This window comes from Diabrotica virgifera, chromosome 1, assembly GCF_917563875.1.
Source record: "Diabrotica virgifera virgifera chromosome 1, PGI_DIABVI_V3a".
In the NCBI taxonomy this organism is placed as follows: domain Eukaryota; kingdom Metazoa; phylum Arthropoda; class Insecta; order Coleoptera; family Chrysomelidae; genus Diabrotica; species Diabrotica virgifera.
This window is the reverse complement of record NC_065443.1, coordinates 249,109,227-249,132,435: the sequence shown is the minus strand read 5'-3', so window position 1 is coordinate 249,132,435 and position 23,209 is coordinate 249,109,227. Positions and strand designations below refer to the sequence as shown.

Genomic DNA, 23,209 nt, shown 5'->3' with positions numbered 1-23,209 from the left:
GGATAATAAAAAAGTTAGGTACTTTAACAACTAGCTATGTTCTTCATCAATACAGAGTGTTTTTAAATAAGTGCGACGAACTTTAAGGGTAAATCTGTATGAAAAAATAATGACCATTTGCAATATAAACATATGTGCGCAAATGCTTCGTTTCCAAGATACAGGATGTTGAATTTTTTCTTACAAACTGATGATTTATTTATTGCTCTAAAACCAGTTGAAATATGCAAATGAAATTTGGTAGGATTTAAGAGATAGTTATTGCGCATTTTTTGGCATGCAATTATTAAGAATTGTATGTTCTCCATTGGCGCGCATACGGGTAGTATGACGAGTTCATATTATCCGTATGCACGCCAGTGGTGAATATAAAATTCTTAATAGTGTGTGAACGAAATGCGCAATATCTAAACCTACCAAATTCCATTTGCATATCTCAACCGGTTTAAGAGCAATAAATAAATCGTCAGTTTGTAAGAAAAAATTCAAAATCCCGTATCTCGGAAACGAAGCATTTGCAAACATATGTCTATAAAGCAAACGGTTATTATTTTTTCATGCAGAATTACCCCTTAAAGTTTGTCGCACTTCTTTAGAAACACCCTGTATTGATGAAGAACATGGCTAGTTGTTAAAGTACCTAACTTCTTTATTAGCGATTAACATAAGCGAATGAATTAAAAGACAGAATGTTAAGAAAAGTCTCAACATAAAGCCTCATGAGGCTATAGTTGGGTTTTAATTTCAGTATTTTTCAGTATTCAGCTAGAATATTTCACAGGGTGACTTTGAAGTCACAGAACTTTGAGCAAAATACAGTTTGATTGGTACACCCGGTATACAATGACAGTTTACCTGTCTAGCAATAATATTATTACAGCGATATTGTTAAAGATTAACATATGTATAATATAGAATATAACATATTAAAAAAATCACTTAAATCGAACAAAATGTTTAGGAAATTCGACAGATCAAAAATGGCCCATTTTGTGGAGCTATTGAATAAACTTAAAAACAACCTGCTAGTTTTTACAATCATAAACTTGTCAGAATGACACGTTCTACAATTAAAATCACGTTCCACAATTAAAACTTTCCCTGTTCCAGTGTTTCCATACATCGAAGTTTGTCCAACTCGACACTGTTAAGCTATGAACAAATTTTCAGCTTGCTATTACAAACTTTTTTTGTTACGAGGAATCCAGGACTATTAAATAAAAGTTTAAAATTAACTACCACATAAACCCCCCTGAGTTGATAAAACTCTACACGAAGTAACTACGTGGTTAATAACGTAGTTAAAAATTAACGATAGAATTTAATCGAATCCCGTTAAAAGCTTTTTATATGCTTTAGACGACATGCCTTCAATGTAAAATAATGTGTTACATATTTTTTAATGCTTCTAAAGTGAATATACACTATGTATGCTCGTGTAGCATTGGTAACGTTAAAATGGTATATACAGAGATATTTATAGAACGGAATATTTAGAAGAAATATCGAAAAAAATAAATATTTTCTTCAATTAACAAAAAATATAAGATTATATGTGACTTTTTGGCCTTGTGTCGCATATTCTGTGATTAAACGGATATACGCGGACTAAGGTTCAAATCTGTTTTCGATAAGATTGGATTTTTTTTTGTTTTCTATGAATCTGGACTCCTCTATAAATTCCTGATCATGTGCCAAGAGGATCGTGTATATTGTAAAGTTCTCTAAACATCATCTCATAGAATATATTTCACATAATTTTGGTCTCCAAAACTACCGATTATTTTATTTCAAAGAACTTTTAGTGTGTATTTATACGATATTTTGTGAATGTTTCTTTTATAAAGTCTCTAATTTTGTGGTGATGTGGATGTAAAGGCCTTACGAAGGCCTAACGAGGTTATGTTTTTAATGTTTGATTTTCTTTAGTGTTTCCACATTTTTCTGCCTTTCGTAAACTTTTTTAATAGATGTTGTAATGATAAGAGTCTAATAATTGCACACCCTCGTTTATCTTTTTCATTTTAAAAGCTGAGTTCATTGTATGAAATTGCCAATCTCTTGATATCTTTTCACAAGATAAAAATGGTGAACGGATTAACGTAATCCGCTATTTTTTTTTATATTTTAGATTTTTCTTCGTGTTTACAGTGTTGGGCAAGTGTTTACTCAAACTTCTTTTTTGAGCTTATTGAGGGTGGAAGAAAAGAAATGTTTTCTGATGCTAAGTTTGAGAGACCGTGTAGGGAGGAAAAGGTACAAAGGTATACATCGAAATAATGTTGTAATCTCATGTTTTGTGAAAGTTATATATTTTTTTTTAAATTTCCCTGATATCTTTAGAAACAAAGAAAATATACGGTTTTATTCTTTAACATGTGTTTTAACCAAAAGAATACTAAATTAACCATAAAAAATAACAAAAATTAAAAACAGAAAGAAACAAAATGTAAACTAATATCGCATGTTCTCCCTCTAATTCTAATAACAGCTTCACATCTCCTAAGCATGCTGGATTCTGGATATTAATCAGGCCATTTGATTTTGGTCTAAGAAGTTTCGGATAGCAGTAACCATAGTTAGATAGCAAAGATAAATGGAAAACTAACGCAGTTTATACCAGTACAAAGCGGAGTCAGACAAGGTGACTCATTAAGCCCACTGCTCTTTAATATAATAATGGACGAAATAATAGAAGCAGTACGTAAAGGTCATGGTTACAGAATGGGAAACAAAGAAATTCAAATATTATGTTATGCAGACGACGCCGCAATAATCGCCGAGATAGAAGACGATCTCCAAAGATTAACACACATCTTCAATACAACAGCCAAGAAATACAATATGATAATATCAGCAGAAAAAACCAAATGTATGACAACATCTAAATACCCACTACGATGTAAAATCGAAATTGATGGGAAAATAATAAAGCAAGAAGCAAGGTTTAGATATCTGGGAATAGATATAACCAGTTACGGAGATGTTGAAGAGGAAGTACGACAACAAAGCTTAAAAGCAAGTAAAGCGGCAGGATCTCTTAATGACACAATCTGGAAGAACAAACACCTAAGACAAGACACAAAAGCAAGAATCTATAAAGCAGCAATTAGACCTATATTGACATACACGGCGGAGACAAGACCTGACACATCTAAAACGAGACGACTACTAGAAACAACAGAGATGAAAACACTTCGACGAATATTAGGGAAAAGTCTGTTGGATAGGGAGAGAAGCGAAAACATAAGAAGATCATGCAATGTAGAAGACATAAATGGATGGGTGACAAAACGGAAACAGGAGTGGAACGAACAAATTAGTAGAATGGCAGAGGATAGGATAGTACGAATAGCACGAGATAAGGCACCAAATAGACGAAGAAGTATTGGCAGACCAAGAAAAAGATAATGCGATAATTTAAACAATTTAAGAGGCTAATATTGAAGAAGAAACAGGCTTTAAAGCCTACATACAAGAAGGAAGAAGAAGAAGAAGTAACCATAGTTTCTACATCTTGCAGGGAAACAGGAAGGGACTGACTAAGTTTTAATTGTCTACCAGCAATATCTCATAAGTGACCAATAGGATTCATGTCAGGGCTGAGAGGGGGCCACAAAATCTGAATATTTACTTCACTTAAATTTTGAGGGATAATTTAAACGACACGCGATACATGAGGATGCTTTGCTTATCATGCATTAAGAAGACATTATTTCTCATATAAGGTGCGAAAGGAACAAAGTGTTCAAGGAAAGAAAATATCTGTAACCTACCTTTCGCTATTTAAAAATCCGTTCATGTTGTCAAGAAAATTCGACCCCAAAACCTCACACAGCCTGCATTAAACAATCTCAGAACTGTTTACGTTATGTGTATTTCTGTTTTTAAAGTTTTTTAGTTGTTATTTTTTATTGGTAATTTAGTATTGTTTCAGTTAGAACAAATGAAAAAGAATAAAACCGTCTATTTTCTTTGTTTTTAAAGACATCAGGGAATTCAAAAAACAAAATGTTCACAAAATAAGATTTTAACATGATTTCGATGTATGCTCAATTGCTCACCTACATACTTTGTCCTCCCTACAGGGTGTCTCAAACTTAACATACGAAAAACATTACTTTTCTTTTTTAACCTCTAAAGAGTTGAAGTAAACCTTTGCCACACGGTGTAAATACCAAAGAAAAATCAAAAATTATAAAATAGCGGAATCTGTTATCTGTTTACGAGAAAATCAACTTTTAAAATGACCATGATTTCTGGTGGTGTAAAACTTTTACGGTTAAGTTTATAAACACAGAAAACATACTATACGTAATTGCAAAATGCACATCCCATAACACAGTCGATGTATACATGGCTATACTGAATGGCAGTAACAGAACTCTCCGTGTGGCATTAATTACTGCGACATAATGCGAATGGTTCTCAGTGCGAATACTGTGGATCTCAGATCCACAACGGGAAACAGGATGAAAAATATACAGTGCAAAGGTATAGTCCGCACAAGAATATGCGACAAAAAAGCCAAACTAGATAGTTGCTAGAAAAATATATGAACTCAGATGACTAATGTTACTACATTTTTTTAAATATTTCTTCTAAATAAACTTATAGTTGTATATTAAACAATGACAAACAACATAAAACTTACTTCCAGTGTTCCGTTGATCGTCTCCGCTGACTGAACCGTTGCTCTTTATGTTACTGGTGCCGTTGCTTCTGCCTCCGTACAGTCTTGTAATATTATCACAGTTATTCGTAGCTGCCACCCGAATGTAGTCGGGAATATTGGTGCCCTTTTTGATCTTTGATCTGTCAGTTAAAGAGGAAGCTAAATGCATCTGCTCGGCAAATGTAGACTTTTCCGAATCATAGTGGTTGCTCACGCAACCTGGAGGGGTGTTTCGGTTCAGGTTTTTGACGTAGTCCGGCCTGACGTAGTCGGAAGGAACGTTCTCGAGCTCGTCTCCAGCGGATCCGTAGCTGCGCAGCGTGTCTAGGTTGTTCAGCATCACTGTAGCTGCGTTGCTGTTGTAGATGGGATCGTTTTGCGAGCTTGGGGTATAAGACACTGGTCGGGGTGGGCAAGCCGGCTCTCTTTGATGATTCACTTCTAAGTTGCTAATTTTGGAACCACGTTTAAACTCAGACAGCTCGTGTGCTCTATTCGAGTTAAGAACTATATTGTCCTTAAGATTTTCGTTATTCATGTTACGCTTCTTCTTACATTTACAGAAGTATTTACAACATACCACTATGATAATTATCGCTATTAATAAAATAACAACGAATCCGACACCGAGGAAGGCGAGCTCCTTATAAGTAAAGTTGTAGAAAGCAGTAGAAAACGGTGTGTTGTAGATGACGTTCGCGCAGTAAGGACCTGTAACATTCGGAGGGCAAGCGCAGTGAAAAGATCCGAATTCGTTGATGCAAGATCCGCTATTCTGACACGGCGACGACTCACATTCATTCAAATCGAACTCACAAAATTCTCCAGCAAATGCCCTGCATTTGCAAAGAGGCCCGTCGTCTCCTTCCTCGCAGACTCCGCCGTGTTTGCATGGGTTCGGGGCACAATATCTGCCATATTCGCATCTCTTTCCGCTCAGCATGTACACGCATTCACAAGTAAAGTCTCCGGTCACTGTTGGTGTGCATTTGCCACCGAAGAGACAAGGCGAAGATGCACATGGATCCGTGTCTCTTTCGCAGAGAGTTCCGGTAAATCTAGAGTGGCAGGAACATTCGTATCCGTTCTTATTTTCTTTGCAAGTACCACCGTTCATGCACGGTTGCGATCCACAAGGCCCGGGTGGGATTAAGATCGTGGCGGTATCGCAACTAAACTCCACGTTCGCGAAGCGTTTTAACACAACCACTGAGTTTTCCCCGGATTTATGTAAAGGCACTGAAACACGGGATAGTCTGATATCATCCATGCACCCTATGAAACCTTTTTGGATATCTTCGAAGCCCAGAACTGTGGGATGTTGGTGAACTTCTGCTCCAAGGTACAACTCATCGCTTTGGAGGTTGAGGATTTCGCTGACTCCGGGTGCAGAGCCTTGAGCATTGTGAATGCCATCGATGATGATTTTTGCGTTGTTTCTGTCTCGTTCGAGTTTCACTTCGTGCCAGCTTCCGTCTGAAATGAAGACATTGGGAATGCGAACGATGCCTTCTCCGCTGCCTAATTCATAACGGAATTGGATCCTACCATTGACGATCTAAGGAATTAGAAGGACATATTAGAATCTTTTCATATTATAAGTGATACGGCAAAAAAACTAATATTGTAGAAATATTACAGTAAATGTTACGGCGGCAGCACACTTCGCTGTGTGTTATTTGTTATGCGCCTTATTCGGCCGCATAGGACGAAGTATGGAGGGTTCATTCGTCAATATTCGCTTTATTCGCACGCATAACGCATAAGCACGAATAGCAAATACACCTATCCTCTATCCTTCCAGTTGTCGGTTTTTGACACACTTCAAAGGACAAATATTGGGGCGCATACCCCGCATAACAAATAGCACATAGCGAAGTGTGGTGTCGGCATTAGCTTAACCTTCGTCGGGCTGCATAGGTACAATTGTAACTTTTGAGTTTTCAAATTGTAATAACTTTTTTCGTTAACTATATAGAGACTTGAACTTTTGTGACATCTCTACATTTATCGAGTAGATTATGTGACCAAATATAACGAAGAAATCTTTATTCAGTTCGCAGCAGGGGGCTTAAATTGTTCCTACCCCCATAAACGACGGCATAGGTACATTTGTACCTTGTATTTTTTTAATAAATGTTATAAAAAATCAATAGATGTTGTATTTAAGTGATTGTTTATTTGAATCAAAATACAAAAATGAATGGTAGTGTGGATTTTCGCAATACATAGATGTCGGAAAAAGAATTTTCGTCACACAAAGGTAGAAAACATACTACACAACTGTTTCTCGTTTTAGGTTGTTTTTTCCTCTCGTTTTGACAAACATGGCAACTTCCGGTTACTGGAGTAGATCCACGAATGCTGTGAGATACTTGAGGAGGAGTATCTACAGCAAGACAAAGATCTTTAGAAAGATCCTTCAAAAACTTCTTGCGTTGGTCCTTTTTTTTCTAATGGATTGTGCTCTCGATATAATGTAGGATGCTAAACCAGTGACGTCAATCATATTATAAAAAAAGTCCAAGAGCCAAAGCAATGTTAGACGTGTGATTTTATACTCACCCAGCATTTTATCCATGGTATCAACCCCCCTTTAATTTTACTCTAATACTCAATCATTTCCGGCTACTTGTCCTGTTATATGCATGGACGAGAGTAACACTACTGCTTTGTTTTTCTTTAGCAAATAAGATCATACAATAGCATCATGATTGTATGCAAGATTTGTGGAAAAATATGTAGCTCTTTTCTAACTTACTTTCATATTGGTGAGTAGAAATCTCTTATTTTTTCTAAAAGAGCAGCTAACGTCATATGACATGCATTCTAGATTTTAGCAAGTTCAAAACTATTAAAAACTTATCTGTTATAACATTTCGCCTACAATTTTTATAACACGTGACCAGATTCAAAACTGTTCGTTCGCCAACGTTAACTTGCCGGGACCATAAATATGCTGTTTTTCAAATATAAAGGTGAATTTATATGGGATAAGGTATTTAATGCATTACAAACCCAAAATACCATGTTTAGTGGGTTTGGAAGATATATATTGTGTAAATTTTGTGTGGCCTCTAAATAGAAACAATTATTGTTCATCTATGGTTATGCATTGGGATGGTTTGTAGACTTGTTGCACAGTTTTATTCAGCATTGTCCAGATATCTCGTATGAGTGCAGCCTTATCGGTTGTTTTGCGTTATTGGTGGGTATTTTCGTTGTCAAATCCTTTGAATTTTAGCATGGCCTTGAAACGATCACGAGACATTGCTGCACGTATTAGTGGCAGAGACTCCATATTCCACATCTCATACAAGTTTTCTTTGTTGATTCTATGTAAACCTCTTTTGTGGGCATGTCGGCAAACTAAATGTAGAATCATTATAACTCATGATAATTTTCAGGTATACACGTATTGGCAAGCACCAAAGAACTTAATGTGAATGAAATCTTCCAATTGAAATACAATACAATGCTACTCTTCCTAGAATTTGTTTACGACCACTATTTCCGGATTTATTGTTACAGTAATGTCAATAATTTACGATAGATAAGAAGGGTCACTTAAAAGCGGCTTCTAAGCTTTGTTTGTAAATCCGTACAAGAACAAATTACCGAATATTATTATTTATTTATTGCAATAGTAAAATTTTTAACCGGTTATGCTAGTATTAAATAATATTATCTTAAAATGAACAAATATTTCCCTTTAGATTAAGGATATTTAAGAAAATGTATAACAGGTACAATTGTACCTATGCCGTCTGTTACCGGTGTAAAATTATACCGCTCGACAAAGGTTAAATGGCAGGACAAAAACATAGATAAATGATATACATAAAAATAAGTACTTACTTCTAAAATATTGTAATCTATCTTTCCAGAAGCGTAGAGGAGGTTTCCAGTGGGCTGTACAGTTCGTATTCTCAGACTCAAACTAAATTTATCTTCGATAGACTTCTTATTGATAATTCGGTACTGTGAGTAGCTTTTTCCACTAAACGATATGGGATTTCGAGCGATGTAGCAGTTGTTTTCATGACATTTGGAAATGTCGATATCACACGTAGATCCAGCGTAACCTTCTGGGCATTGACAAGAATAACCGACCTGCGAAGCATCGGGTACACAAAGCTTGAAAGGCTCACAAGGTTGTCTGGCACATTCGTTTACTATAGCATCACATTTATCCCCGCCGTAGCCTTCTTTACATATACATTCCATCTTTTGTTGATGTTTGGGAGATACAAAACTCGTAACGTCTGTACAAATGGGGTCTATCGAGGTTGTGTCTAACACGTAGTGGTCTTGACAAACGCCGTATATGCAGTATTTATTTGAACACTTAAACCTTACGATTTCTTCTACAACTAGCTTGGTACTTTCTTCAAGTTCTTGTAGGTTGTCGTTCAGAGCTTTCTTTATTGTTTCAGGTGAGAAATAACCTTCATCTGGTTTGTGAACGGTAAAGAGAACATCTAAATCTTTGTTGCTGTATCGTTTTACTCTAATTATATCATCGTTAGATGAGGGTTGAACGCTTATTATGATAACATCCTTCAATCTGCAGTTCAAAGCGTTTCTTATAGCTCTTACAAAACCTTTTCGGTGACTTAATATAAATGTTTCTGGTCGTACTTCTCTGAACCTTATTCCTACAGCGTTTTCTAGCATTCTTTCTGATAATATTTCGATATTGATCTTAATGACTGCGTGTGTAAAGAACTTTCCATCGGTAACTGTGACGTTTAACCGATAGTCCCCAACATCTAGTCTTGGTAAAGCTGATAAGGTGCCATCCGTCTTATTGATTCTAAACAATTCGTGGGTAGGATACGAAATACCAAGAGTAGGAGATAAAGAAAAGGTTAAAGTATCATACTGATCTTGATCATTCGCGTGAACTCGTCCAATAATCCCACCAGGGTACTCATCCAGATAGCTATTAATATTGATCTCAAGAGGAGTGATCACTGGAGGATACTGCGATTCTTCGATTACTTTCACAACCACCCAGGTATCCGAAAACAGGGGTGGACTACCATTGTCGAATACTCGTATCTGTAGCAAGTAGGTGTCTCTTATTTTGTGGTTGAATTTTGTTGCTGTTCTCAAGACACCATCTTGGTCGAGTCTGAAGCTGTTACCTTCGTTCCCGCTACGGAAGTCGAATGTGTACGGAACGGTGTTGGGTATAGTGTCATCATCTGTAACTTCGAATTTTAGAATCGAATATCCTAGAGGCTTGTCCTCCTAAAATAAGAATAAGTTAGAAAACGAATTTCAATACAGACTAGAGAGATAGGATAGAGAGAATAGGGAACTTGCATAAAATTTTAAATTCGAAAAAATGTTATAAATCACAACAGAACATAATTTAAAACATGTATCAAAGATAAAAAAAATTTTGTGGCTTTCGTTTGGCCCCTAAAGACGATTAAAAATTCAAATTATTCCAGCCAGGCCAAAACGCGTCGTGACGTCATCCGGATATATGTTCACATTCTCCACCAACAAAGTAAACAAAATTGTATATAATTTTAAATTAGACATTATAAACGTTAGTAGAAAATACAGTTATGTGACGTTACAAGTGTTTTTGATCGTTTGAACTATTCATAGAAAATTTATACTTTTACAAAATTGTTTTATTTTCAATAGTAAACCTTCTCTCCTTTCCTTCAATACCTATATCAAACTAAAATCTCAACAAACTGGTATATATTATTGCAATGACATACGATAAATGTCATCAGAATATAAATATTTTTCCTTTATTCCGAGACGACGAGCTGGCCAAATACTCAAGTAGGTGGAGGCCAATAAACTAAAGAAGAAGAAGAATATACCTAAATATAACCATAAACGGAACCATATAGTAAAACTATGTGACATCACGGGCCGTTTGAACTATTTTAAAATACAGAAGACTTTAAATTTGCAATTCTAATTTATTATGAGTTTTTGAAGCGTGAAATTTTGGAAATCTCATTTTTATACAAAACTGAACATTATTATGTAATAAAAAAAATGTGCAAGTTCCCTGTTATGTGTGTCGCCAGATTCTACAACAGGCAGCAAACTAGGGACGTCAGTTTGTACCACAATGTACCAACCTTTGGATAACCTCGAACTTTAACGTCAAATATCAACTTCAATGTCAAAAGTCAACTGTCATGACTGAGTGGATTTTAGCGCAAAAGTAACTATTTGGAAGATGGAATACTTGTAGCAGATTCGCAAGTAACCGTCTGCCATACATTTATTGACCGTGCAGCTTGAAACATGAGAACGACAGCGCGGAAAGCCAGGCTGGAGGCAATAAGAAAGGATAACAGAGTTAGCCAGCTGATCTCTGCCAGAACACGATTCAACTCCGAAAGAACTATTACGGGTTTATTTGTTTTATGAAATATATGTAGTTTGTTGTTAATAAACCATTAAAGTAAGTTTAATGTGGTTCGAACCTTTATTTATACGTCCATGGTTCGAACACTTTGCTTAGGAAAACGGTCACATGCTCAATAACTCCACGACCACTGCTGAATACAATTAACATTATAATCAACACAAACATATTTTTCAGAGTTAAAGTTAAAGTATATAAGCAAAATGAACAATAAGAACTATTAAGTTCAAAATGTGCTGATATTATAGCATGATATTAGCAATGATATTCGTTGCTATATTCGTGGATCTTAACGTGATGATTTAGTGATTTTTATTTCCATATTTATATCCAGCATCTTACTTTATTTTGTGTTTATATTAACATTGAAATTGAAATGCAGTCAACAATTCATAAAGCCAGTTTAAAACCAATAATGACACATACATCAGAAACACCACTCGACATAGCCACAACACAAAGACTACTGAAAACACCAGAGAGGAGACTACTGAGAGGAAAACATTAAAAAGTCATTAGAAGAAAATTACAACATAAGTAGAATGGTGGAGACCCGTGTGGATAATACAGCAAGAGATAAATCACCAATTAAAAGAAGTATCGTCGGACCGCGCAAAAAATGGGGTGACAACCTTCCATAGAGGTATCCATCCGCCAATGAACAAGCAGAATTACTTATAAAGAGGAAAAAGAAGAAAATCTTTATTTTGATTACTCCATTAATGATCTTTGAAAGTTGATGATACTTTATATTTTCTCCAATAATCCCATTGTATCCAATAAGGGAGTGTAAAAAAGGAAGCCAATATCTCTGCAGTTGGATATAAAGATTTACAAACAATCGTATAACTCACCTGTACAATGACACTGTAGTTTGCTTGAGAAAACAAGGGAGGGTTATCGTTCGCATCGGAAATTTCAATATTGAGCAATGTCTGACGGGACAAAACTGGTAAACCATTATCTTTGGCCAATATCTCCAAGACGTAGCTGGAGACAGATTCTCTATCGAGTTCTGATGCGACAAAAACGTATCCAGATTTTTCGTCAATATCGAACTGGCCTTGGTTGTTTCCTTTTATTATGGAATATGTTACTTCTCCGTTTTTGTCACTGTCCAGATCCGTAGCCACAACCTAAAAACAATAAATATAAGCATTTAATTTAATACGGTATATTACAATTGGTGTAAAATAATGTTGTTTATGGTGGGTTATCAACAAATACTAAAGTGAGGGAAAATAGTCTCCAATTTCCTCACAAGGCTTTAATTTTAAAAGCTCTTTGCTTGCATCTACGATTTTCTTCCTATATACTGTAAAGATAATGGCCGGAATTGCCTTTCTTTTTTCTAAAAATACCATCAGTACAGTTATATTAGTTTGACACTATTGCTTCATTCAGCATTGACATTTTTTACATCAACTTCCGGCAGATATACTTAGTTTTACTCTTAATTTCAACTTTATACAGATAAACCCATAAAAATTAATTTTATTTAACTTTTCTTACCTGTAAGATCTTATCACCAATTTGAGCATCTTCCCTGATTCTGGCACTGTACGAAGCTTGATTGAAGACAGGAGCATTGTCGTTACAATCTACTACAGTGATATTTACAGTAGCAACATTACTCAAAGGTGGAATTCCTCCATCTATGGCTTGAATCGTCAAGAAGTAATCTCTAGCTCTTTCGAAATCTAAAATGTCGGCTATTGTAATAACTCCCGTTTTGTTGTGTACAGCAAACTTCTTGTGCTCGTTACCACCAATAATCGAGTAATAAACTTCAGCATTGGCTCCAATATCTTTCGATGTAGCCAGTACTCTGACTACTTCGGTACCAATACTGTCGATTTCTGGTACTGTGGCAAAGTAATACTTTGTTTCAAATTCTGGGGGATTATCGTTAATATCTTGAACGTTAACAATGAGATGCACGGTACTAGATAGCTGAGGAGCGCCTTGATCTGTAGCCTGCACAGTTAGATTATACATAGCTTTGATTTCTCTATCTAAAGGTTTAGATAACGTTACAATACCGCTGTCAGGTTCAACTCTAAAATGATCGTGGAAGGAGTCCAAGAACGAATATTTCACTTTCCTGTTCATTCCGACATCTGCATCGGAGGCGTGGATTTTGGTCACCAATGTACCGATTTCGACATCCTCCGGTAAAGTTATCGAGTAATACGGCAAAGAAAACAACGGAGCATTGTCATTTAGATCAGAAATGGTCAGTTCTATCTGAGATGAGCATTCCCAAACAGCTACTTCCTTGTCATGGATATGGGCTGTCAGAATATATTTAGATTGCTTTTCTCGGTCAAGATATGCCACAGTTTTCAAAATACCAGTTTCTTTATCTAAAGAGAAAATTTCTGATCCGTTTCCGGTTAGAACGTATCGCAATTTTGAATGTTCAGGTCCGTCAAGATCCGTGGCCAGAACTGTGAGGACGTAGGACCCCGGGAAAATGCCTTCTGAGAGGATTTCCTTGTAACGGTGTTTTAGGCAGTATGGTGGATTATCTGAAATATTAATCAATTAATATTTTTATTATTACAAGTGTACATATGTATTTACACCTTTAAAATTTTTATTTAATTGTGTGGATATTACGAACGAAAGCTGAATTCTAGATGATCTTAGAGTTATTAGAGCGGATGACTGCAACGAAGAACTGAAGATAGGGGTAGCAATAGCTAGAAATGCTTTTATCGGATTCAATAACCATCTTTGTCAGCGCAAAGCTGCTGTAGGTCTCCATATTTATTATGGTTACTTATGGTCATTTAAAGTAAGATCGCCAAACCGTATTACAGCGTTTGAATTGTGATATCCCAGAAGGTTGTTAAAATTCCATGAGTCGACGGTATTACAAATGAAGGGGTCTCACAAAGAACTATTATCAAAAGAGAGCTTTTAAACATCGTTAAACAGAGAAAGGTCTCATATCTAGGCCATATTTTAAGAGAAGACAAATATAATCTAAAAATTGAGTGGTACAGAGGCATAAGAAACAAGTGCGACATACCGATACCAATACAATAATAAGAAGAGCAGAACAAGGATACTTACTCATAATCCAACGAGCCTCAATGCCTAAACACCGTAGAGCGCACGCCACCAAAAGAAGAAGAAGAGGAGAAACGACAAAACCATTTACTGGTTATCAATAAGCAGAAAATAAAGTACCTATAAGAAAAATGGCGGAACTAATGAAGGTAAAGAATATTCAATGAGTGTTTTGTTTTTAGTTTTTGATCAAAATTTGTTCTTTTTAATTTTTGTGATAAACTAAAAAATATGCTAATTATAGCCACACCCTTCACCTCATTCTAGTCAGCCACTGAGATTGCCTGTATGTATTGTAGACTTGTTCATTAATATGTCTCTCATACCGCTATTTCACCATAAAGTCTTTAAATTATTTTCCTTTCCGACATCTGTACTTCATTTTGATCCTTTAGAAACATAACATAACCTAACATAATCAAATTGATCCACAAGACGTTTCCTATTAGTCATCATGATGCACCGTGTCGGGAATGGGAACTTCCCAAGCCAGTTGGCATACGTGGATTACCGGAGAGCTCAGATTTAAAGTCTCAGAACTGCATACGGAAACATGACGCATACTGGCATACTTCGCAAGTAAAGAATATATTCGGCCTTTATGTCCTTTATAATTATAAACCATTATGTAACCATTTGCCCTGGTTTTCATCAACGAAATTTTGTTTGGTTTGTAATGATAATTAGTAATGTAAATTCTGCAGACAATACAACAACAGTGGAGTAGAAAAACAACAACAGAATTCTTCAGCACTGCCAACGCCCTTAAAGGATAAGGCAAATGAAGAAGAAGAACAGTAAATTGTTAATTTCTTTTATTACGCGTGATCATTTTAATACTTTTATTGTATATTTTAAGAATTGCAACGTGAAATTATAATTTAAAGCTGAATATATTGAATATATTATGAAAATGGAGATATAAAATACACAAACAATATGTAGGTTAGGTATTTGGAGTGAATGTGATGGGGATGGGGATTAATATTGTTATGACCCCCCTAGAAGATACACATAAGATACAACACAATAGTGATTTGAATCTCAAACGATTTAAATATCAATTAGCGATTACAACTTACCATTAACATCTCCAATGTTGACCTCAATCTTCGTTTTATCGGTAAACAGGCCATCAGTAACAACGACTTCCAAAGTATACGCGCTAATTTTCTCGCGATCCAAAAGTTTCGCAACGTATATCTCTCCAGTTTGTTTCACCTGGAAATTCGAACTAGGATCTCCAGAAACTATGTAGTAATCAACTGGAGTGGATAAATCAATATCAGCGTCGTTAGTTTCCAAAGTCAGCACGACAGTTCCAGGCAGTGAATCTTCGTCAACGCTGCTATTGTAGAAACTTTCCCTGAAAGGTAAAACACCGGTAAAAAACGTCACTTACAAGTCCGCACCGCGCCAAGGAATAGAACCGAACCGACTACATGCACATGCACAAGCCGATTACAGATCCTTCATTAGCTTTTTATGCATACGCGGTACGAATGGATTATTATTTTTATAAGTCTATGGATATGTACTTAAAACATAATTTCACCTGAAATACATCAAAATTTTGATAATTTTATATAATATAGATAACATACATTTTATATAATATAGATAACATAGTTAATATACATTAACTCCTTCAATCATAATCGTCGCAGATCTTTACATAATTATATGAAACTTCGTAATAAGTCATGTTAATAGATTTAAATCTTCACCATTTATAAAAACAACTTATTATTTACATGAAATATTGATTAATACTGACAACTAACATTTATAAAAATATTCATTAATCCATTTTAGAGAAAAACTTATAGAAAGTTATAGTAAATTAAAAAAAGCCAGAATTTGAGCTATGGCAAGTTTAATTTAGTTAATTAGTTGTTGCAAAACAGCCCGCCAAAGGTCCAAAATTGCCGTTTTTCGCAATCGCATTTTTTATTGTAAAAATAACTTTAGTACTAATCAATATTTCATGTAAATAATAAGTTGTTTTTATAAATGGTAAAGATTTCAATCTATTAACTTGACTTTTTACGAAGTTTCATATAATTATGTAAAGATCTGCGACGATTATGACTGAAGGAGTTAATGTACCTACTTATATTATATAAAAGTATTAAAATTTTGATGTATTTTAGGTGAATATATAGTTAAACAACATAGTGAGAAATAAAACCGTTTTATTAGGTTAAATTCGCATTTGTGTTCTTTTCGGCCGAGTCTTGTACCTTGGACCGCTATCACGTCTTGTACGTTGGACCGTACAAAATTAATGGGAAAAAAGAAGACACAGTTTTATGTTGCACAAGTAACTGCTGTAAGTCCCTACTTAACGGTCCAATATCTGAAGAGAATTCTGAACAGCAACAAATAATATTCTGGCCCAAGCGGTGAACAATTTGACATTGACATTGAAGATGTTTCGCTCAAACTTAAACCACCAAGTCAGACTGGGTTGTCTGTAGGGCAAAAAGGAGTACATGTGTTTGACTTAGATTTTGAGAGGTTCAATGTTGAATAACACAATTTTTGTTATATATTTTTAAAGGTTTACGGGTGGTTCAACGTACAACAGGACTACGTGTTTCAAGGTACAGTACTGGTTTGTACCTTGGACCAAATAAGCTCTAATAAATAAAATTCTAAAAAATGTATTTGGTTTCGTTTTATTAAAATGACCTTTTAAGTTAGTATACTATGGTGTGTACTATTCGGAAAAGAAAATCTAGTCAGATATATGAAGGCGAATAGACTCAGATGGGCAGGGCAAGTGCTACGCAGTAACGACAATCGCCTTATAAACAATGTGTTCTGGGAAAGGCTAGATGGAAGAAGGTCTGTAGGACGACCTAGAAAAAGGTGGAAAGATGCAGTCAAAGAAGATCTAGAGAAAATGGGAGTGCGACAATGGGAATTAGTGGCACAGGAGCGACAAACATGGAAGGCGATAGTAAACGCAGCAAAGACTCGCGAAGAGTTGTAGCGCCATTGATGATGATGATGACTATGGTCTGTAAACTACAAGTTAGTCCAAACATTTTTCCTTGAAATTTAACACCTTAAAAATAATTGAGCTTTGAAAAAATCCGGTTCAAGGTACAAGCCTGCGATGTTATGTTTTTACAATGCTACTCTACGGCCCTTAGATCTGGACGCTGAAACAATTAGAGATTAAAAATTATAGGCATTATACCGCTGGTGCTATTTTAGAATGCTGTGTATACCGCGAACAGACAGTTACCAATATTGAAGTCATGAGCAAAGTCAATAAAAATGAAGATGTAGTTCAAACTATTAAAAAGAGAAAACTTGAACATTTTGGACATATCATGAGAGGGCCAAGATATAGACTGCTACAGTTGATTATGGAAAGTAAAAGAGATACAGGAAGAAGGTAAATCTCTTGGTTACGGAATATGGGAGAATAGTTTAACTTGAGCTTCAGCCAACCTTTTGGAGCTTCCATAAATAAAGTGGCAATTGCTATGTTGACATCCAAACTTCGATATGACTATATAAGACGGTAATTTAAGAAGAAGAAGATCAGTTATGATGGTGACCCATTCTAAAATTGTAGATTGAAGTTTTTAATTTTTAAAAACTAAAAAAGTTTAGAATGGGTTGAATATTACCAAAATGTTTTCTAAATTAAAAAGTCAGATATTTCACTGGATTTTAAAGTCTTAAATATAAATATACATACATTTTTTAAATGCTTAGGTACTATACTATAGAAATAATCTCAACTTAAACAATATGTTTCGACCAGTCTTATCAAATTTATAATATATTCAAATTCAAATGAATATCATATATCAAATGAATAATATTTAAATTGTTTTCTAAATCTATCCTAAATTGTTTTCCCAAATTTCAGGTAGTAAATATAATCTGTTAACAATGTAGTACAATAGGACAAACTGTCTCAACCATAATGAAATCATTTCAATTGGAATATTTTTTACGTAGTAACGATTCTGTGAAATTTTATAATAATTATACATATTGTATTTACTAAAACTCAAGATGTTTTCATTTTACTGGTGTTAGATGTTTTCATTTTACTGGTGTTAGATGTTTTCATTTAACACTGCTGTTACCATCGATGTTAACGAATGCCTAAATATCGACGGCAAATCATCGATCAACATCTTACCTGAAAGTAGTCGGACTGTCGTTATAATCTTTAAGCCGTATTAAAACTGTAGTTCTTGCAGAGTGTTTGGGAGAACCGTTATCAGTCGCTGTTACGAAAAATTTGTATTCAGATTTGACTTCTTTGTCCAGCTTGGCTATAACGCTTATCCATCCCGTGTGGCTGTCTATTGCGAATAAATTTGCCGTATCTCCTATGTCTGAAGCGAAATTATAACGGACTTCCCCGTTATTACCTTGGTCATCGTCATGGGCGATTACTGAAAATACAAAAAAATATAGTTGATGAACATACATTGTGTAAAATAAATTTTAAATCTGTGTAAAGATTAAAAAGTTACTCTCTTCAAAATTCCTATTTCGCAAAATGTTCTGTTTATTACACTATTACGTTCTAGATATAATATGGGCCACAGAGATTAGTCTTTTGACCTCTATTATTTTTTATGTACCTTGCTAAAAGTTTGTATGATTTTGTACCAGTCTAATATGGCAACAGGCAACAGTACAACTAGATTGGAGGTTCTCAAGACAATTCAGACCAGAGAGAGAGGTTAAACACCATACGTATAGCTGCAAATGAACAAGAAATACTAGATCTCCTGCAAAGAGTTGAGCAAGAAGCCAAAGAAGAAGAAAGAAGTTAAGTTGGTCTTAAAATTAATAAAGACAAGAAGAAAATAATGGTGATATACATATTCAACACTATTCAGCTGAATAAACACTTGCAGGAATAACTAATTATGGCAATTGCATAGCAAAAGTTCGGATTGGTATGGCAAAAAATGCGATGCGCCTCCTAACTTAAATTTGGAGAGAGATAATCTTTAGCTTATGATAAACAGATAAGTACTGAGGTTTTGAGGCACAGATGTTGTGTTGAACAAGGTACTGACGTTCTTTAACCAGGTCGTTCTTCTTCCTGGACCTCGCTTTCCAAATATTTTTCCTTGCAGGATTGCTTGTAAGAGGGCATATCTGAATTTATTTCACATTATGTGTCCTAAGTATTCTAACTTTCTGGATTTGATGGTTGTCAGTAGCTCTCGGTTCTTCTTAATTCTTCTGAGGCCCTCCTTATTTGTGTCCCGGTCAGTCCACAGTATTTTAAGAATTCGCCGATATGGCCACATCTCAAATGCTTTCAAATTATCTGGACATATCTTCGTTCAAGGTCCACGATTCAACACCATAAAAAAGGACCAAGAAGACGTAGCATTCCAGCATTCTTACTTGTATGCCAAGAAAGAGGTTGTGGCTCTTGAAGAACGCTTTCATCCGATTGAAGGTGGAGCTAGCTTCGCCGATGCCCGCTCTTATTTCTTGGTTGTTGGTCTATGCTTCATTTATTATGGTACCGAGGTAGTTGTAGTACGTCACTCTTTCTACAGAGCTTTGGTTAATGCAGGGTTGGTTTCACAACATGTCTGCAGTTTATTCTACAGTTTTTGGTCACTTGGTTCGCAAAGGTAACAATCATTTAGAAGGATTAATTGTTTCTGGAAACGTTCCAGAAACCAAGAGGACAGTCATCAACCAGATAGTCCGATCAAATTCAGAATCCGGCAGGCCACTCATTCTGCGTAACCTTTAGAGCAGCTGAAGATAGAGCAAAGAGAGAGAGAAAAGAGAGAGAGAGAGAGAGAGAGAGAGAGAGAGAGAGAGAAAGAGAGAGAGAGAGAGCTTGCGTTTGTAACTAATATGTTTGCATAAGGAACTTATAAAAATACTAATTATACAAATTGGAAACATTCTGAGGAAATAAAAGCGTAGATCATAGATACATTACATCATAGATTAGTATAACATCATAACTAAATAAGGTAATATATGATCAAGAGGGACTAGATCTTCTTCACAAATGAATTAGGTAACTAATCAAAACAGTAGATGCTTTAGCAAGTTTCATAAAAATCAGTTTCTTATCCATAAATCCACGACATTATATGTTTAAATCGTAAATTTTTTTATTGACATCCCAATTTATTACAATCTGTCGTTTTTCACAAAGTAATAAGCATTAAGTAATATTTATAGCGGTTAAACTATTGAAAAATCGTAAATTGAGTTACAAGTCTTCAACAGAAATTTTAGTTGACTAAGCAGTGAAATTTAAATGTTTTTAGTTGCAACTTTTACCATTCAAAAGAATCGAATAATTTTAACCTGTAAATTGAAACAACGTTCGCTGAATTTATCCCTCACAGCTCAGAGCAAACTGCGAACCTTAACGAATGACACTTGTTTACAGAGGCGAAAGTAAATACCTACTCCGGTATTTAATTCCAGAATACATGATGGATTTTCATGAAGAACATACTGAATGAGTGTTAGACTGCAACGATTTTTTACAATGTTGATGTAATGTCGGTACAAAACCTTTTCAAACTAAAAAATACAGTTGAGTGCAAAATAATCGACTAAAAAGCGAGATTTTAGATTAGGTACACCTCCTGTTTCAATGTAAGAAGTATGAAAATAACATATCTAATATACAAAGAAGTATGAAAATAACATATGTAATATGTAATATGAAAATAATATGTAATATGCCAACAATGACTTACTTATTATTGAACAACTTATTATTGAACTTACAAAAACTGATAGTGCATTATTTTGAGGACGAATTATAAAAACAATGTGCAATATGAACGAGTTTCTTAAATATTCATCTTTGGGATGAACGCAAGAAAGCCGTTATGAACGGTGAAATCATCAATTACAAAATGAATTTCTTTATATTTCAGTGTCTGTGCCTATTCGAAATTACCACCCCTATTCTTATTTACACTTTCCAATCGATTTCGTACGAATCGGATGATTTTTCTAATACATTATTGAGGCATTGCTTCCAATTCATCATTAAGAGCAGCGCTCAATTCCATTATGTTCCCTGGTGCACGATTTCTGTTCCCGACCCTTCGTTTAATCTTATCCCAAACATGCTCTGTTGGCTTTAAGTCCGATCTCTACGCAGGCCAATATATTTAGGTCTACCGATCCCAGTCAGAGAGGTGATGAGAGGTGGTGGTGACTCGTACGGTATGGCATCGTGTATTATCATGCATTAAAATAAAGGCATCACCAATGAACCCCGAGTATGGAACCATATACAGGGTGTTTGGTAAAGAATGGGCCATAGCTTAATCTCAGGTTGCTGAGCTTAAAATAGGCCGATTAAGGCTAACTTACCTTAGTACAAAGTTTATAATAACCGAGATACAGGGTGTCAAAGTTAAACTTTTTTTATTTATTATTGAATGTTTCCTGACAGGTATGAGATAACAACATGAACTTTGATATGTGGGGGTTTTTTGGGTCGAGAAAACTTAATTCCCTACCAAAAATGATGTATTGCCCAGAGGGCGCCACATACGCCTTTCAGCACTCATTTATTACGTTCAATTTTTTTTATCCCTCACTCTCTATAATTTTGACATTAAAATTTTTATTCTCCTATTAGTTTTACTTAAAAAAGGTATACTTTTTTCATCTCCCTAAACTCAACCGTTTTCGAGATAAACTCATTTTAAATCTGCCATATACCATCATTTTTAGCATAATATCATTGTAGTTCCACCCGAAAAATAACTTGAAACCATAATAATTGTGCCAGTTCTCAAATTTATGTCATTGCATCGCAAATTCCATTTGAAGAAATTTGCGATACATTTTTGGATAATTTTATGGTTTTAAGTTATTTTTCGGGTGTAACTACAATGATATTATGCTAAAAATGATGGTGTATCGCAGATTTAAAATGCGTTTATCTCGAAAACGAAAATTTTAATGTCAAAATTATACAGAGTGAGGGATAAAAAAAATTGAACGTAATAAATGAGTGCTGAAAGGCGTATGTGGCGCCCACTGGGCAATACATAATTTTTGGTAGGGAATTTAGTTTTCTAGACTCAAAAAACCCCCACTTACCAAATTTCATGTTGTTATCTCATACCTGTCACGAAATATTCAATAATAAATAAAAAAAAAGTTTAACTTTGACACCCTGTATCTCGGTTATTATAAACTTTGTACTAAGGTAAGTTGGCTTAAATCGGCCTAGGAATCGGCTCAGGAACATGAGGTTAAGCTATGGCCCATTCTTTACCAAACACCCTGTATATGTTCCTTCAAAATGTTTTGATATAACGATAGTCCGTTAAACCTTCCTCCACGTCCTCCACCAAGCACGAAAACCAAGTAGGTTTTCCCATCCATGAAAATCTCTGCCCAAAACATAGAAAAAACGCCTCCATATGACACAGTTTCGTATATACAACATTAGGCCAATCGCTCTCCTGGCCTTCTATAGACTCAGCGCCTTTTGTCGTTGGCGTGCAGGTAGATCCTACTTTCGTCGGAGAATAATTCCATTGATTCGCTTCTGGACTACAGTTAGCTCGGAACGTGTAGCTGCCCTTTTTGGTGTCACGTTAGCCGCCTTCAGTCTCCATCTAACTATCCAAATGCTGATAACCACACCTCGGATCTCTCTAGGAACTTCGTTGAGATTAGCACTAGTCAAATGTCGATTTCTCAGGAATTTCGATACAAGAAATCGATCATTTCTTTCCCTTGTTATTCGTTTACGGCCTCCTCCTTGTCGGCGGACATAACTGACAATATATTCGGGACACAGCTGATTGTAGATAAGTGGGTTGTTATTGAAATTTACTGATAGTATAGTGACCAGAATAGCGGAGTTTGGACAAGAATAGGGTCTAACAATGAATGTCAAGGAGACAAAGTTTATGAGAATATCAAAAACTCAAAGAAATAAACGAGAATCTCTTCAAAAACGGATCCAATGTCGAACGACTCGACCAATATGCATACTTTGGAACAATAATCAACTCCACAGGTGATTACTT

General features: G+C 35.3%; 1 protein-coding gene across 1 annotated transcript in view; it reads right to left on the bottom strand.

Annotated features, from left to right (window-relative positions):
* The window catches only part of LOC114329572 (fat-like cadherin-related tumor suppressor homolog), a 495,287-nt gene that overhangs the window by 37,440 nt on the left and 434,638 nt on the right, over positions 1–23,209 (bottom strand). Inside the window, exons 17-22 of the mRNA XM_050663310.1 lie at positions 18,337–18,595; positions 15,248–15,531; positions 12,600–13,618; positions 11,942–12,223; positions 8,534–9,931; positions 4,655–6,233 (exon numbers count right to left, since the gene is read on the bottom strand). Of these exons, the coding sequence (XP_050519267.1) occupies positions 4,655–6,233; positions 8,534–9,931; positions 11,942–12,223; positions 12,600–13,618; positions 15,248–15,531; positions 18,337–18,595 (4,821 nt within the window). The remainder of the gene's footprint in view (positions 1–4,654; positions 6,234–8,533; positions 9,932–11,941; positions 12,224–12,599; positions 13,619–15,247; positions 15,532–18,336; positions 18,596–23,209) is intronic.